At 62.0% G+C, this 14,768-nt stretch overlaps 1 protein-coding gene across 1 annotated transcript; it reads right to left on the reverse strand.

Annotated features, from left to right (window-relative positions):
* Nucleotides 1-791: 791 nt before the first annotated feature.
* Nucleotides 792-13,631, reverse strand: LOC148814965 (uncharacterized). The gene is made up of 2 exons (XM_088905513.1): nt 13,319-13,631; nt 792-10,487 (listed from the first exon to the last, which is right to left on the reverse strand). Exon 2 carries the CDS (start codon nt 10,348-10,350, stop codon nt 1,666-1,668), a length of 8,685 nt encoding a protein of 2,894 aa, XP_088761639.1. The 5' UTR covers nt 10,351-10,487; nt 13,319-13,631; the 3' UTR covers nt 792-1,665.
* Between the last annotated feature and the right edge of the window lie 1,137 nt (nt 13,632-14,768).

Consider the following 14,768-nt stretch of genomic DNA (forward strand, 5'->3'; position numbering starts at 1 on the left):
TTTTCCCACAGAGAGCTTTCTGTTCTCGTTTCCACATCTGAAACAGGAGGCTGTTTTCAGGAAAGGTGTTACTGTACAGGTGTAGCCCCCCCAGCTCCGCCCCGGTGGACAGAGAGGTGTGTGTGTGTGTGTGCGCGTGTGTGTGTGTGTTCGGGGGGGGGGGGGGTTTACAGAAAATCAAATGGCAGAGACCCCAGGGAACCCGGGACACGGGTGCCCCACACGGGAGAGACCCCCGGGACTTCGCTGCAGCTCGTGAGTGTAAAAAATGTAAAATGACATGGAGGAGAAATTAAAAAAAACAATAATAAAAAATACAAAATGAACGACGACAATGTTCTGCAGGCACCCCACCCCCCCCTCTATTCCCACAGCTCCGACAGCTCCCGCCCAGCTCCTCTCTCCCACTCCCCCCTGTCGCCAGGAGCGTCCCCCAAAACACCCAGCACGTCGCACGCCAGCTCCCGGTGTCCCCTAGATTCGGGGCAGGGTGGGGGTGGGGCTTCTTTGGAGAAAGGAGGCGCGTGAGAGAGGAGGTCCCGAACCCGCTGCAGTACCGTCACAAGACGAGGTCACAGTCCAGCACCCCCCCAGCCCTTCCCCCCACTTGGCACAACCGTTCCACCGTCAGCATGAAGACGTACTTTAATATAAAACCGCTTTTTCCCCACAGTCCGGACACACTGGAGATACACTGGTATAAAAAAGCCCCCCCCCCACCCTTTTAATATTTAAGAAAACGTAGGTCCCAACTCCCCCCACCCCCCCCCCCCCCCCCACACACTGCCAAATCTCAAATCCTACACCCCCGCCGCCCCAGCAGTATCCAAACGCCCAACATCCGACTCGTCCTAACTTGAGCTATTTACGTTTTAAATCGAGCTAATTAGGTGCTCTCTCTTAATTAGACCCCGGACGTCAGCACAGTCCTTGGGCTCTTAACAGACGTAAACTCAACGACTCGATGAGCTCCTCTGTGTAACTGATAAGCTTGTCTGAAAGACCTGCCGACGCTCTCGAAGACGGACTCCCGTTAACAAGAGCAACACTCTGCCCAGCGGGGTGCCCCCACTCCTGCAGCTGGGGAGCCCCAGTCCCGCCGGTCGGGCTGGTTGCCATCACATCCCCCCCGTTTCTAAAGACTCCGCACGATTTCCTCGAGATCCGTTCAGCCGGTGATCTGTCACATGAAGTCAAACTCAGGGACCGCAAAAAAAGAATCGGAGTATCCTTCGGCACTCGAGGACGAGAAGTCTCCTGATTGAACAAACTGATCGCTTAATTGATCGAGAAATGTCCCCAGTCTGCAGAAACAGGTGATGTAGGAAGAGCTGTAGAAGTCTCTCCATGACCCAGGTCCAGAGCTCTCATCTACAGTCCAGGATGATCATGACCCCTAATCTAAAGCACGTGGACCCAAAACACACCTCCACTTTCAAACTCTTCCCCTGTCCCCCCTTCCCCCCCCCCCCAACAATGAGGTAATCTTAGCAGTGTGGCCTCCCAGTCTCTGTATACCTTCCCGCCGGAACACCGGAAGTACTCCTTTGGGAGACGAGGAGTCTGGAAGCAGGCCCTGTCCTCAAGATCCGCCGAAAAGGGCGATCTCACGCTCAACGATAAAACACCCCAAACGGGAGCGAAGTCTTCGCCAGGACCGGCCCCTCAGAGCTGGCCCCTGGCGTGCCGCAGGTAGTGCTCGTACAGCTCGGGAACGCTGTGGAACTCCGCCCCGCACTCCGCGCACTCGAAGCTCTCCCCGCGCTCCTCGTCCTGCGGCGCCGCCCCGCCGGGCTTCGCCGGAGCCACCGCAGCCTGGGACCGCTCGCTGGAGCGCGGGGGAGGGCGTGTCGGAGGGGGCTGGGCGGGGGCCTGGGGGCGTTTCGGGGGGGCCACTCGGACGGTCGATCCGGCTCCCGGCGGAGGTGCAAGCTTAGCGGGGCTGGGGCCGCGGGAGGGCGGGGCCCTGGAGCTGGGCGGCTGAGGTAGGAATGTGTGGCGCCCCTGGACGGGAGGAGGCGGGTCAGAGCGCCTCCACTCCTGGAGTCCGGGGTGGGGGCTGGGGTGGCGGGCGGGGGCGCTGGGGCCAGCCGGGCCGTAGGGGTAGGCGCTGTTCCTGTGGGAGGGCTGGCGGCGAGGGGATCGGGGCACCTCGTGAACTTGGGGCACCGGCACACTGGCGCTGGGGTAGACGTAGAGGTCGTCAGGGTGTGGGGCCACGTACAGGCTGCGGGGGCGGGGGCGGGGGCTGGGCTGGGGCTGGGGCGAGGGAGGAGGAGGGGGGGGCGGAGGGGGAGGGAGCTCCGGCGCGGCCGCCGCCGCCGCCGCCGCCGCCGCCCCCCGGCCGACGATCTCCCCGTTGCGCCAGGGCTGCCGGTCGTCCGAGGAAGCGTGGCACAGCTGGTGGCGAAACAGCAGGTCCAGGGCCTTGAAGCCGGCGTCGCACTCCCCGCACTGGTAGAGGGGGGCCCGGGCGTGGGTCCGCTCGTGCTCCTGCAGGGAGGAGAGGTGGGGGAAGGCCTGGCCGCAGCGGGCGCAGCGGTGCGGCCGGGCCCCGCGGTGGATCAGCTTGTGCCTGTCCAGGTTGCCCGGGTGGTCGAAGCCCTTCCCGCACAGGGAGCAGCTGTAGGCCTTCTCGGGCCGCCGCCGCGCCCGCAGGCTCGCCTCCCGGGCGCCGGCGTGCTCCCGCAGGTGGTCCCGGTAGGACCCGGGGAATCGGAAGGCCCGGCCGCAGTCGGCGCAGGAGAACCGGCCGCGGCTCCGGCGGTGGTGCACGCGCTGGTGCAGCCAGTACTTGTTCCAGTCCGGCAGGGTCTTGCCGCACCGGCCGCACACGAACGTGGAGCCCCGGGCGTGGGTCAGCATGTGCGCCCGCAGGCGCCCCGGGTGCCCGAACAGCCGCCCGCAGACGGGGCACTCGTGCTCCCTGGGGCCCCTGCCCAGCAGGTCGGGGTGGATGACGTAGCAGGTGCGTCTCTCCGCGGGGGATCTGGGGCTCGTCTGGGGGAAACCGGGGGAGGAGCTGGGTGTACCGTTCTTCCAGGAAAGGGGAGGGTGCTGTGGCTGTAGTGGTTGGGATGCTGGAGGGGACCGGTGCGGTGGCGGCTGCTGCTGCCCCGGACCCACCTCCCCCTTGTCGTGGCTGCGGCGATGCGCCTCGAGGCCCGACACCTGGGCGAACTGCTTGCCACAGTCCTCGCAGTGGTAGGGGCGCGCGCCGCTATGCGACCGCAGATGGGCCTCGTACGGCCCCTGGCAGCGGAAGGTCTTGCCGCAGAACTCGCAGGAAAGGGGTTCCCCTGGCTCCTCGGCCCTCTCCCCCTGCAGGGGGAGCCCCGGCCACCGGGGTGCGCTCTCCCCCTGCGCCCCGGCCCCTCCTCCCTCCCCCCAGCACACCTGGGAGGCCTGGTGGGCGCGCAGGCTGGCGAGCTGGGTGAAGGCTTGCCCACAGTCTGCGCAGGAGAACGGCTTCTCTCCGGTGTGGGTCCGGGAGTGGGCCTTGAGGGCCCCGAGCTGGGTGAAACCCCTCCCGCAGATGCTGCAGGCGTAGGGCTTGACAGGCCAGTGCGTCTTCTCGTGCGTGTTGAGGCTGGAGATCTGGCTGAAGGCCTTGCCGCAGACGCTGCAGGAGTAGGGCCGCTCCCCGCTGTGGACACGCATGTGGATCTGCAGGGGCCCCGCGTAGCGGAACGACTTCCCGCACTCGTGGCACACAAAGGGCTTGTCCCCCTCAGAGGGGGGGTCCGATACAGCCGGGGCCTCCCCGGCCCCTGTGGCGGATGTCCCTTCCTTCCCCTCCCCGGGCGGGGCGGGCTGCTGGCCCTCCGGCGTCTGCGCGTGCACCCGCAGGTGGAAGCGCAGGCCCTCCTGGTGCTGGAACCGGCGGCCGCAGTGCGCGCACGGGAAGAGCCGGGCCGCCTCGTGCAGCCTCCGGTGCGAGTTGAGGTTCGAGAGCTGGGCGAAGCTCTTCCCGCAGACCTGGCAGCTGTAGGGCTTCTCGCCCGTGTGGACGCGCAGGTGGATGATGTAAGGGGAGATGTGCCGGAAGTAGCGCCCGCAGTATTGGCACTCCACGGGCGTCTTGCCCAGCAGCCTCGAGGGCCTGGGGGGCTTCCTGTGCGTCAGCGGCACAGAGGAAGTGGAGAGGGACTCGGTGGACTCCTCCCTCGCGTTCTCTGCGACGTCCTCACCTTCCTCGCCCTTATCCTCCCCTCCCTTCCTCTCCCTCACCCCTCGCTTCGGCCCCGCGGCGCGGTCTGGCGATGTCGCCTCCCCGAGGAGGATACACTCCCCTGGAGAGCTCCGGTGCGGCGTCTGGTCCGGCTCCAGGTCCGGGTCCGGGTCGGTGGACGGCTGCTCCGAATCCGTGGCCGGCACCTCCTCTCTCTCCGCCTTCACTGCGCCAGACCCCGACAGACCCCTCTCTCGCGGGGGTCCTGCGGCAGGGTTTGAGGAGACCGACGAGGCATCCTCCACTTCGATCACCGCCTCCAGGGGGGACGCTGGGGTCTCGGGCTGGAGCTCGGCTGGCTCATCCGTATCCACGGATTCAGCCTGGGTCTCCACGGTCACGGCGCTGTCAGCGGCCGTCCCGTCGTCTGGCAGAGGCGCTGTCAGGTGGCGTGGTTCTGGGACGGGCCCTGCCAGCTCCTGGGGTCTTGGGGTAAGGCGAGGCCCGGATTCGGGGTCTGCGGCCTGCGGAGCGGCCACTTTTGCCTCTTGCTGGCCCAAGCCCATCTGGGCCTGGTTCCTGCCATCTCTGCTCCGCAGAACCCACTGCACAGCCGGGACCTGTTGCGACCGCCGCTGGCCCTTCCTGGACCTGCCCCCTTTCCTGCCCAGGGTCTCCAGAGGTTCAGGGCCCGTCTGGGAGGCCCTGGACTGTTGGGTGACTCCCTCCCCTTCTGCCACAGCTGCTAGCTCAGGAGCGTGGGCAGTGTCGGGTCCCCTGGAGGTCCGCTCCTGATCGGTTTCCTCCTGTCCCGGCTCTGTAGGCATCTCCCCAGGCTGGATGGGTGGAGGTTCCCTGGAAATTGGTTCCTGCACAGTCTTCTCCTGTCCAGGTTCTGCAGGCATCTTCCCAGGCTGGATGGGTGGAGGTTCCCTGGAAATTGGTTCCTGCACAGTCTTCTCCTGTCCAGGTTCTGCAGGCATCTTCCCAGGCTGGACCACATCAGGTCCTCTAGAGCTCAGCTTCTGCTCAGTCTTCTCTTGTCCCGACATCTTTCCCACTTGGACAGCTTCTGGCTCCTTGATGGACAGCTCCTGCTCGGTCTTCTCTTGTTGGTGATCCGCCGACATCTCCCCAGGCTGGCCAGGTGCCCTGGAGACGAGCTCCTGCTCGGTTTTCTCTGGTCCTGGATCTGCAGGCATCTCCCCAGGCTGGCCAGGTGCCCTGGAGACGAGCTCCTGCTCGGTTTTCTCTGGTCCTGGATCTGCAGGCATCTCCCCAGGCTGGCCAGGTGCCCTGGAGACGAGCTCCTGCTCGGTTTTCTCTAGTCCTGGATCTGCAGGCATCACACCAGGCTGGCCAGGTGCCCTGGAGACGAGCTCCTGCTTGGTCTTCTCTGGTCCTGGATCTGCAGGCATCACACCAGGCTGGCCAGATTTGAGTTCCATGGAGGTCTGCTGCTGATCCACCCGCTCCTGTCCTGCCTTGGTTTGCACATCCTGAAGATGGTCCCCTTCTCCCGTTCCTGCCTCTTCTCCAGAATCCGCCACCTTCGCCTCTGCCGTCACCACATCTACATCCAACGCATCCAAGACCCGGACTCCTCGGGCCTGGCCTTTGCCCTGCTCAGCTGGATCCGACGGTTTTGCTTTTCCTTCGGGGTCCAGGCTCCTGTCCGGCACCCCCTTCCCAGCCCCTTCCTGTGCCGACTCCATCAATCCCTCCTCCTCCTCCTCACCTTCCCGAGGCAACGCTGGCGCGATCAGCTCCGTCTTTGCTCTGCCGCAACTGGACGCCTGCCAGTGAATGCCCGGGGGAGGGCTGGGTGTTGTGGGGGCTGCCCTGTCCAGGGCTTGCTCTCCTCTCTCCGATACCTCTCCCATGCCCGCAACCTCCTCCTTGCCCCTTTCTACGTTTAGGGGCTCAGACTCCTCAGGCTGAGAGTCGTCTGCTTGGGTCTGGTGCTGCCCTTCGGGCTCCATGCTCGTGCTCTGCGACAGGATGCCGCTGGGTGGGACGTCGGCCTCTCCTTGGTCAGACTCCTCTGTGGTGCGACCGCCTGCCCCCCCCGGTGCACTGCCGCGGGTCGCCCAGGGTGCAGAAACGTCTTCGGCCACCTCCTCTGCTCCTGTCCCGGCTTCAGGGGGCCGCGGGGAATTCTCCACCGGCCTCCACTCCTCGGATTGCTCTTCTGTCACCTTCTGCCTCTTCCATCTCCACTGTCTCTTCGGCGGGCGCCCCGCTTTCCGGGGCAGTTTGGCGGTGGACAGGAAAGCGTAAGGGCCAGCCGAGGGCTCCTCGTCTTCTGGGAGGCTCGGGGAGAGACCCGTCGGCGGATCCAGCTCTCTCCCGCCCTTCTCCAAAGGATCCACACCCACCTCCATGTGGTCCCCTGGGAGTGGCCGCGGAGTCCTCGAGGGCAGATCCTTCCCTGTCTCCAGGAGTGGATCCTCAGCAGCTGTCCCCGCCGTCGGTGCCGGCGCCCCGTTTTCCCATCGCGTTCGCCCCCTTCCCCGTTTCTTTGGGGGCCTCCCCGCTCTCCTGCGCTGTTTGGTCAGGGTGCCAGGGTGGGACACAGAGGGGTCGGCCGGGTGCCCTGCGGTCTCTGGAACTGCAGGATCGCTGTCCGCCTCTTCACGGCGTTTCCTTCCTCGTTTCGCCAGGTGATGGCTGGCGGGCACTTCTCCAGCATCGTCTCCATACTGTGTGCCGGCTCTCCGGGTGTCCGCAGGAGACGCGAGTCCGGCTGGCCCTGTATCCCGTCCTCTTTCCTCGGCAAACTGCGTCGGGGGGCTGCTTTGAAGAGGCGTTTTCCGGGGCCGCCCAACTCTGCGCTTTGCCTTGGCCGTGAACTCGACGCCCTGGGCACCAGAGGCAGCCTCTTCTCCCGGAAGTATGGGAAGATCCCGACTTTGCTCCTCCTGGACACTGCTGGGATCTGTTCCCCGCACTTCCGCCCCCCTCTCGCTTCTTCGGGGCCTCCCAGCTTTCCTTAGCTGCCTCTCGGGAGAGCCATCAGAATGGGAGGCGCCTTGGATCGCCAGTAGGAGCTCCTGCCGGGTCGTCTTACTGAGCTCCTCGGGAAGATCCCTGGAAGCCTCTTCCTGCCCATCTTCTGCGCTGAGCTGCCCTGCGTCAGGCAGCGGTCCAGCCTTCCACGACCTCCGGCCCTTCCGGTGCACGGCTCTATTGGGCAGCTCCGGGGAGCTGGCGTCATCCCCCTCTGGCCCTCCCTCTCCCTCTTGAGCACTTCGTTGGGGCCACCTGCCCTTCCGGTGGACGTTCCCCGCAGCAGGCGCAGCGTCGTCAGCCGGCGGGACCCGGCCCTGGGATCGAGACAGGAACTGCTGCTCTGTGACGTCACCGACACTAGCTACTGCCTCTCGCCTCCCTTCTTCCTTAGGCTCCACTTCCTCGGACGCGCCGACGGTCTTCCTGGGTCGCCCCACTTTCCTTGGCTGCTTGTCGCCCCAGCCGGCCCACGGGACCTCCTGGGGCATCGCTTCGTTTGGAAAACCCGGGGAACTGTCTCCAGCGGCGCCATTCCTGACCCGTCTTCCCAGCTCCACTGTGTCCGCCTTCGCGGCGTTCTTGCGCGGCCGGCCGGCCTTACGGCGCGCGGTCACCGCGGAGCCGGGGTGCTGCTCGTCGGCGAGCGGCGGCCGAGAACCCCAAGGGTTCGGCGGACGTTCCCCGGCAGATCCGAGCCGGGGCCCCATGTGCCGTGGGCTGGCGTCGCGAGAGGCCGCCAAGTCGGCGCCGGAGTCGGAGCTCTGGTCCGCGGCTGGCGTCCTGTTGGGGCCCCTGCAGTTCTCGGGCGACCGCGGTGCGAGGCCTGGGGACTCTTCCTCTTTCTTCACCTCGGCTCCGCGGGGCTGGGCCGGACGCTCCGGGGACGCCACGTGGTTTGGGAAGACGGCGTCCCCCGCCCCCGCGCCGCGCGGCCCCGGCTCCTGCGTCTTGGGCGGCCGGGCTCTCTTGCGCGGCCGGCCCACTTTCCGCTTCCCCGTCACCTGGCGGCCAGCGGCCCCGGCGCCGACGAGCCCGCGCTCCTCCTCGTCCCCTCCTTCCTCTGCCGTCTCCTCTTCCTTCACAGGGCTGCCCGTCCTCCAGTACCTCCCGTGCTTGCGAGGCAACGTTTCGGGGGTGCCGGCGGAGTCGTGCTCTTCCGACTCCTCCCCACCTGGGCTGGACCCCCCCGCGAGCTCGCCCGGCGCCGCCCTGGAGACGCGCCGTTTCCTCCGGCGCTTCCTGAAGTGTCCCCTGACGGACCGGGCCTCTCGCTCCGGGACTCCCCCCTCCCAGGTCCCCCTGCGCTGCGCGGGACCATCCCTGTGGTGCTCCACGCGGTAACCGGCAACCGCTTCGGACATCTGCGCCTCCTCTCTCAGGATCTCCCTGGTCCGTTTCTTTCCTTCCTGGAACGCCTTTCGCGGGCGCCCAGCTTTCCTGGGCTGAAGGCCGTCGGGAGCCTCGGCCGCCATCCCCGGCGGTTTCCTCTCCGTTACGGCGTCGCCCCGGAAATCAAAAGCAGAGACGTCCCTCGCGGGGCTCTTCCGCGGGCGCCCAGCTTTCCGGCGTGGCTGCTCTCCCGCGGGACTGCCGGAGTATTCCATGACTTCTAGGGCTCTTGACCTCCCTCTTGCCTTCTTCCACTGCTGCCCTCCAGCAGGCGGGCCGACAGGGGGGCCAGGGGGCAGCAGGCCCGACCGAGACTCTTCCTCCGGCCCTATCCCCGCGTCCCCCTGCTCGTCCGGCGTCGGGGAGACGCGGTTGGCCTTCCCGCGCTTCTTCCAGTGGTCCTTTTCGCAGGACGGCCGGGACTGGGGATCGGGGCCCCACAGCCCCGCAAGGCGCGGCTCGGGAGCGAGGTCCCGGATGCCCAGCTCCCCCAGGCTCCCGATCCTCATGATCCGCTCTCCGGAGCTCTTCCGCGGCCGGCCCACTTTCCGGCGGCGCTGGACGCCGGGCTCATCCACAGACTCCGCCTCCGTGGCCGCCTCGCTCTCGGGCTCGGCCCCCCCCCGGGGCGGCAGCGACCGGGAACGTTTGTGCGGGGGGGGGGTCCCCGAAGCGCCGCCCCGCCAAGCCGGGACCCGCGCCTCCTGCGGATTAACGCCCGCTCCCTCGCTCGCGGCTCTGGGCGGCGGGACTTTGGGGTTCTTGCGTGGCCTCCCTGCTTTTCTCCTGACGGGCGCGGGGGGGGCAGGGTCAGACGGCGTCACCATGGCGTCCTCCCTCGCGTCGGGGCCTCCTTGCCTGACGCCCGCAGGGGGCGTCGTTCCCTCGGGACCTGCGGAGCCGGGCGGCGGCGTGGCGGGGACTCCCACGCCACCCTCCCCGGACGGGTCGCCCGGCTCCGGCTCCGCTCCGGGCTCCTCCTGCAGGAGCCCGTCGATCCAGGGCAGGGCCAGGACTCCGGTGCCGCCTGCTTCCCTCTCCAGGACGGTCTCCGCCTCCCCGAGGGTCTCCTCCATGCCAAGCGGGGGCCCCCCGGGGCTCCTGGGGGTCTGGGCGGGGAGCGGGCCGCTGTCGGGGGCCCGCAGCTCCGCCTCCTCCTCCACGGCACTCTCCACTTCTTCCACGATCCCCTGCATCCACTCCACGGGGAACGCCGGCGGGGCAGGGGGGATGTCGGCCCGGGTCTCCCGATCCTCCTCCGTCTCCCCTCTCTCCCCGGCCTCCTCCGCCGGCGCGGGGCTCTCCGGCGAGCCCATGGGCGGCCCCTGCTTGGCGCTCAGCTCCCCCACGGCGATCTCCTCCAGCAGCTCCATCAGGGTGGCTTCCAGGGTGTTCCTCTGGCTCTCCTCTCCTTCCGAAGCGTCGCCGTCGCCCTGGTCCGCCCCCAGGGGGCACCCTTCCTCCAGCGGGCCTGGTCCCGGGTCGGCCTCCGGCAACCAGGATGGCGGCGGCGGCGGCGGCGGCCTGGTCCCCTGGAGCGACGATCCCTCTCCCGGAGCCGCCTCATCCTCCCCCACCTCGGGACCCTCGGCGGACGTCTCCCGATCTCCGTCGGGAAGGGAAGGGGGAGACTCTGCAGCCGGCGGCGCCGTTTCAGAGCACATCGCCGCTGTGCCCGGGTCTGGCGCCGGTCCCGTTGTCGTCGCCTCCTCCTTCTCGCCCTCCTCCTCCTCCTCCTCCTCCGCCCCCCCTCCCCTCTCCTCCTCTTCCTCGGGCATCACAGGCAGCTCTCCCTCCGCCTCCCAAGACGCCGTCCTTCCTCCCGCCTCCTCCTCCTCCTCCTCTCCAATGCCTCTCTCCCGGGAGCCGCGGGGGACCAGAGCGAAGGGGTCCGGGGATGCCAGGCTGTCGGGACCTGGGAACACACAAGGGAGCAGGATGAGGCCAAGGACTGAATCCCGAACACGGATCGGGAAACTGTGTTTTCACAGAAGAAGCAGGACAGGAAAATAAAAAAGCAAAAAGCACATAACTGCAGCACCCATCACACGACCCCTCCTGGAACACCGTGCTACGGCTTCAAAGAACCTCCGACTGAAATACTGGGAGTCATCCTTCGTACCAGGTTTGCAAGAAGGAAAAGTCTTGTTTATCGTACTGCTGAAGAACGGAAAGGGCCTGACAGGGGAAAGGAGAAAGGAGATCTATTTCAAAGGGGAACTGTGATGCAGACTGGGGGCGAGATCAGACTGCACTGGTTCAGCAGGGCTGTGGTTGTCCTTGAGTCATCACACAGGCTGTCGTGGCTGGTCGCTCTTCGGCGGTTCTTTTGGCGTTTTGGGATGCCATGTTATACCTGCACCTTCACGTTACTGGGTTATAGTACTGTGCACTAAGGCCCAGTGATATCAGGGTAAAAGCACAGTACGGTGCAGTAAAGTGCAGTGAGATCAGGGTAAAAGCACAGTGCAGTAAATCATAGTGAGATCAGGGTAAAAGCACAGTAAAGTGCAGTGAGATCAGGGTAAAAGCACAGTACAGTGCAGTAAATCATTGTGAGATCAGGGTAAAAGCACAGTACAGTGCAGTAAAGCCCAGTGAGATCAGGGTAAAAGCATAGTGCAGTGCAGTAAATCATTGTGAGATCAGGGTACAAGCACAGTACAGTGCAGTAAAGCCCAGTGAGATCAGGGTAAAAGCACAGTACAGTGCAGTAAATCACAGTGAGATCAGGGTAAAAGCACAGTAAAGTGCAGTAAAGCCCAGTGAGATCAGGGTAAAAGCACAGTGCACTGCAGTAAATCATTGTGAGACCAGGGTAAAAGCACAGTACAGTTCAGTAAAGCCCAGTGAGATCAGGGTAAAAGCACAGTACGGTGCAGTAAAGTGCAGTGAGATCAGGGTAAAAGCACAGTACAGTGCAGTAAATCATTGTGAGATCAGGGTAAAAGCACAGTACAGTGCAGTAAAGCCCAGTGAGATCAGGGTAAAAGCATAGTGCAGTGCAGTAAATCATTGTGAGATCAGGGTACAAGCACAGTACAGTGCAGTAAAGCCCAGTGAGATCAGGGTAAAAGCACAGTACAGTGCAGTGCAGTAAATCACAGTGAGATCAGGGTAAAAGCACAGTAAAGTGCAGTAAAGCCCAGTGAGATCAGGGTAAAAGCACAGTGCACTGCAGTAAATCATTGTGAGACCAGGGTAAAAGCACAGTACAGTGCAGTAAAGCCCAGTGAGATCAGGGTAAAAGCACGGCAGGCAGCTGCTTGACCTTCTCACCTTCTCTTTTTCTTGTTCTGACTACAAACCTAAAACAATTGTTCAAAACTTGAGGATCCTAAAGCTCAGGACCAACACTGTGACACAGACTAGAGGACACAGGTGGAAACTACAGGCAAGTGCATTTCAAAATGAAAACAAAAGACACATCTTTACCCAGAGGGTGGTGGGAGTGTGGAACAAGCTGTCCAGCCATGTTGCTGAAGCTTCTCTCAAGACACAGCTGGATAAAATCCTGAGATCAATTACCTTCTTGGCAAATCAAACAGCTCAGACGGGCCAAATGCCCTCTCATCAGTAACTGTTCTTATATTCTTGAGGCAGAATCTAACGCTGTATTAGCAGACCTAATGGCCAGTTCTAGGATTGCCAGGATTGATACATCCATCTGGATGTATTCAAGCTACAATGGGGCTATGGGCTTCATTTATTATGTGCAGAAAAGGGCGGATTTCAGAATTCCTCATGCTTCCACTAGACCTGCTGCCAAACACACAGAAAAACCATCACAGTCCCAGTGCCAGGAACACAACCTCCCCCGACTACCTGCCTCTGCCAGCAACGTAAAGCATCAGCTGTTGAATCCCTGCTGCACAGCAGTCTGATCCACTACAGTCCTTACAATGTTGTCAGTCAGACTCCCAGTGCGCAGCAGTCTGGTCCGCTGCAGGTGTTACAGTGCTGTCAGACTCTCAGTCTAATCCACGCACTGCAGGTCTTACAGTGCTGTCAGCCTCTCAATGCACAGCAGTCTGGTCCGCTGCAGGTGTTACAGTGCTGTCAGACTCTCAGTCTAATCCACGCACTGCAGGTGTGACAGTGCTACATCAGAGTTCAGTTCAGTTCCGTGCGACCCTGTCCTGACCCCCAGCCACACCGCCGGTCGCTCTGTCTTCATCTTCCTCTCTCCCTCGTCTACAATGTCGTTTCCCTCGACTCTCCTTCCCTCGGAAACACGTTTAACAGCGACCCAGCCAGTGCAACCAGTGCGGACCGTCAGCGGGGAGGCAGCCGCGCGGCGAGGCGTGCGTGGGGAGCGTGGGGAGGCAGCGCCTGGCCCGAGCCTGCTGGGGAGACCGCATGCACTAACACCACGCGCACAAAAGACCAGCTCCCACACGCGGGACACGCGTGGAGTCTGCTCGGGGGAGCAGAACAATAACGCGCCGGGGTGCACACTCCCCTCGCGGGTGGGTTGGTGGGAGACGAGGGGGAGCGGTATCCCCTCGCCAGCATCGCGACCCCCCCCCCAACATCTGCTGGGCACAAAAGCGCACCTCGCTACGCGCGCTCACGCACGGTGCGTGTGTTTACCTCTCTATTCCTTCGCGCACTGCTCACAGGTACCCGCGCCGCTGTTTCCGATCCCACTCTCGCCACGCCGTCCAGAACATCGTTTTCCTGGAGTTTTTTTTCCAGACCCCCCCTCTCTCCCCCTGCACAGGGAATAACCCCTCAAGCACGTACCTCTCGCTGTCCACGGCCTCCCTCCCCGCTCGGGCAACGCTACTGCCCCAGTCCCCGGCGCCGAGAGGGCATGATTCCTCTGCCTCTTCTCAAAAAATGTTGTTGTTGTTCTAAACAAATGCAGAAATATGATTTTCAGCGCCTCTCGGTGATGTCCGACCTTCCTGTATTCGACCGCCGCGCTCTTCGGTATCGGGCAAAGCTCATGATTTTTTTTAAAAAAAAGAAATTATACGCGTTTCAACCTATTCATTTTTATTTGGCTTTTTTTTTTTAAAGAAAAAGGCGAAAAAAAATGTAACTCAACGGCACATCCGCGGCAGACAGGAAGCAAAACGCTGCGCGACCTGCGTCTGACGTCATCGCCGGCGGACGGAGCTGGAGCTGGGCGCGCGGGGCGCCTGGCTGCGATCTCGCGCTGACGAGGGTTTGAAATGTGGTTTGTTCCCCGTCAGGACAGAAACTGGACTGTTTTAGTACATAAACAGCACAAGCTACCGGTGTGAACAGAACACATGCATTACCGATATCTGCGCTGTATTAGGCATTCGTGCTGTATATTAGTGAATTAAGACCACTAAGAAACACTACTTGCGTTTCTGATTATTTGCGTGATTTTATTGTCCTGCAATAATAAAAAAGATTAAATGATTACAGTGCCTGTAATCCGTAACCTCCTCATCGTTTTAGCGAAGACCGTTGTAAAACCGTAGTTGTTGTTTTTTTTCAAATAAAATTATTTGTGGCATTTATTATTTATGCAATCATCATTTGACAACATGTATCCAGAGCCTTATGTATGTGGAACTCATAACCTACTTCTAATAATTCAGCTAAAATAATTATTTCTTTTTAATCATCTTGATCAGTCACTATCAATTATGTCAATGTAAAGCAAATTATTATTGCCATTTTTAGCGTAATTTTTGTTTGGAATAAACTCGTTCTTCCAAAATGAATCTGTATGCCCTCATAAATTAGATGCACACTAATAAACAGGCATTGTAGTGATTTCTAATGTGTGAGACTGGACACTACACTGTAGTATAATAATACTGCACTACAGTACTGTAACTGTGTGAGACTGGACACTACACTGTACTATAATAATACTGCACTACAGTACTGTAACTGTGAGACTGGACACTACACTGTAGTATAATAATACTGCACTACAGTACTGTAACTGTGTGAGACTGGACACTACACTGTACTATAATAAAACTGCACTACAGTACAGTAACTGTGTAAGACTGGACACTACACTGTAATCTTACTATTTGCAAGAGTGTAACTTCAGTGTCCTGGCTAACATCCACTAAGGTCTAGTAACCGTCTTCTCTAAAGTTCCCCCTTAGTCACCTGGTACAGCAGTTCCTCTCTCCTCCCCCTGATCTGTGTGCAGAGAGGCTGATGTGTGTCTCCCAACAGGGGCTGCTGGTGCAGAATG

This window comes from Atractosteus spatula, chromosome 25 (genome assembly GCF_055471065.1).
Source record: "Atractosteus spatula isolate fAtrSpa1 chromosome 25, fAtrSpa1.hap1, whole genome shotgun sequence".
Taxonomy (NCBI): Eukaryota; Metazoa; Chordata; class Actinopteri; order Semionotiformes; family Lepisosteidae; genus Atractosteus; species Atractosteus spatula.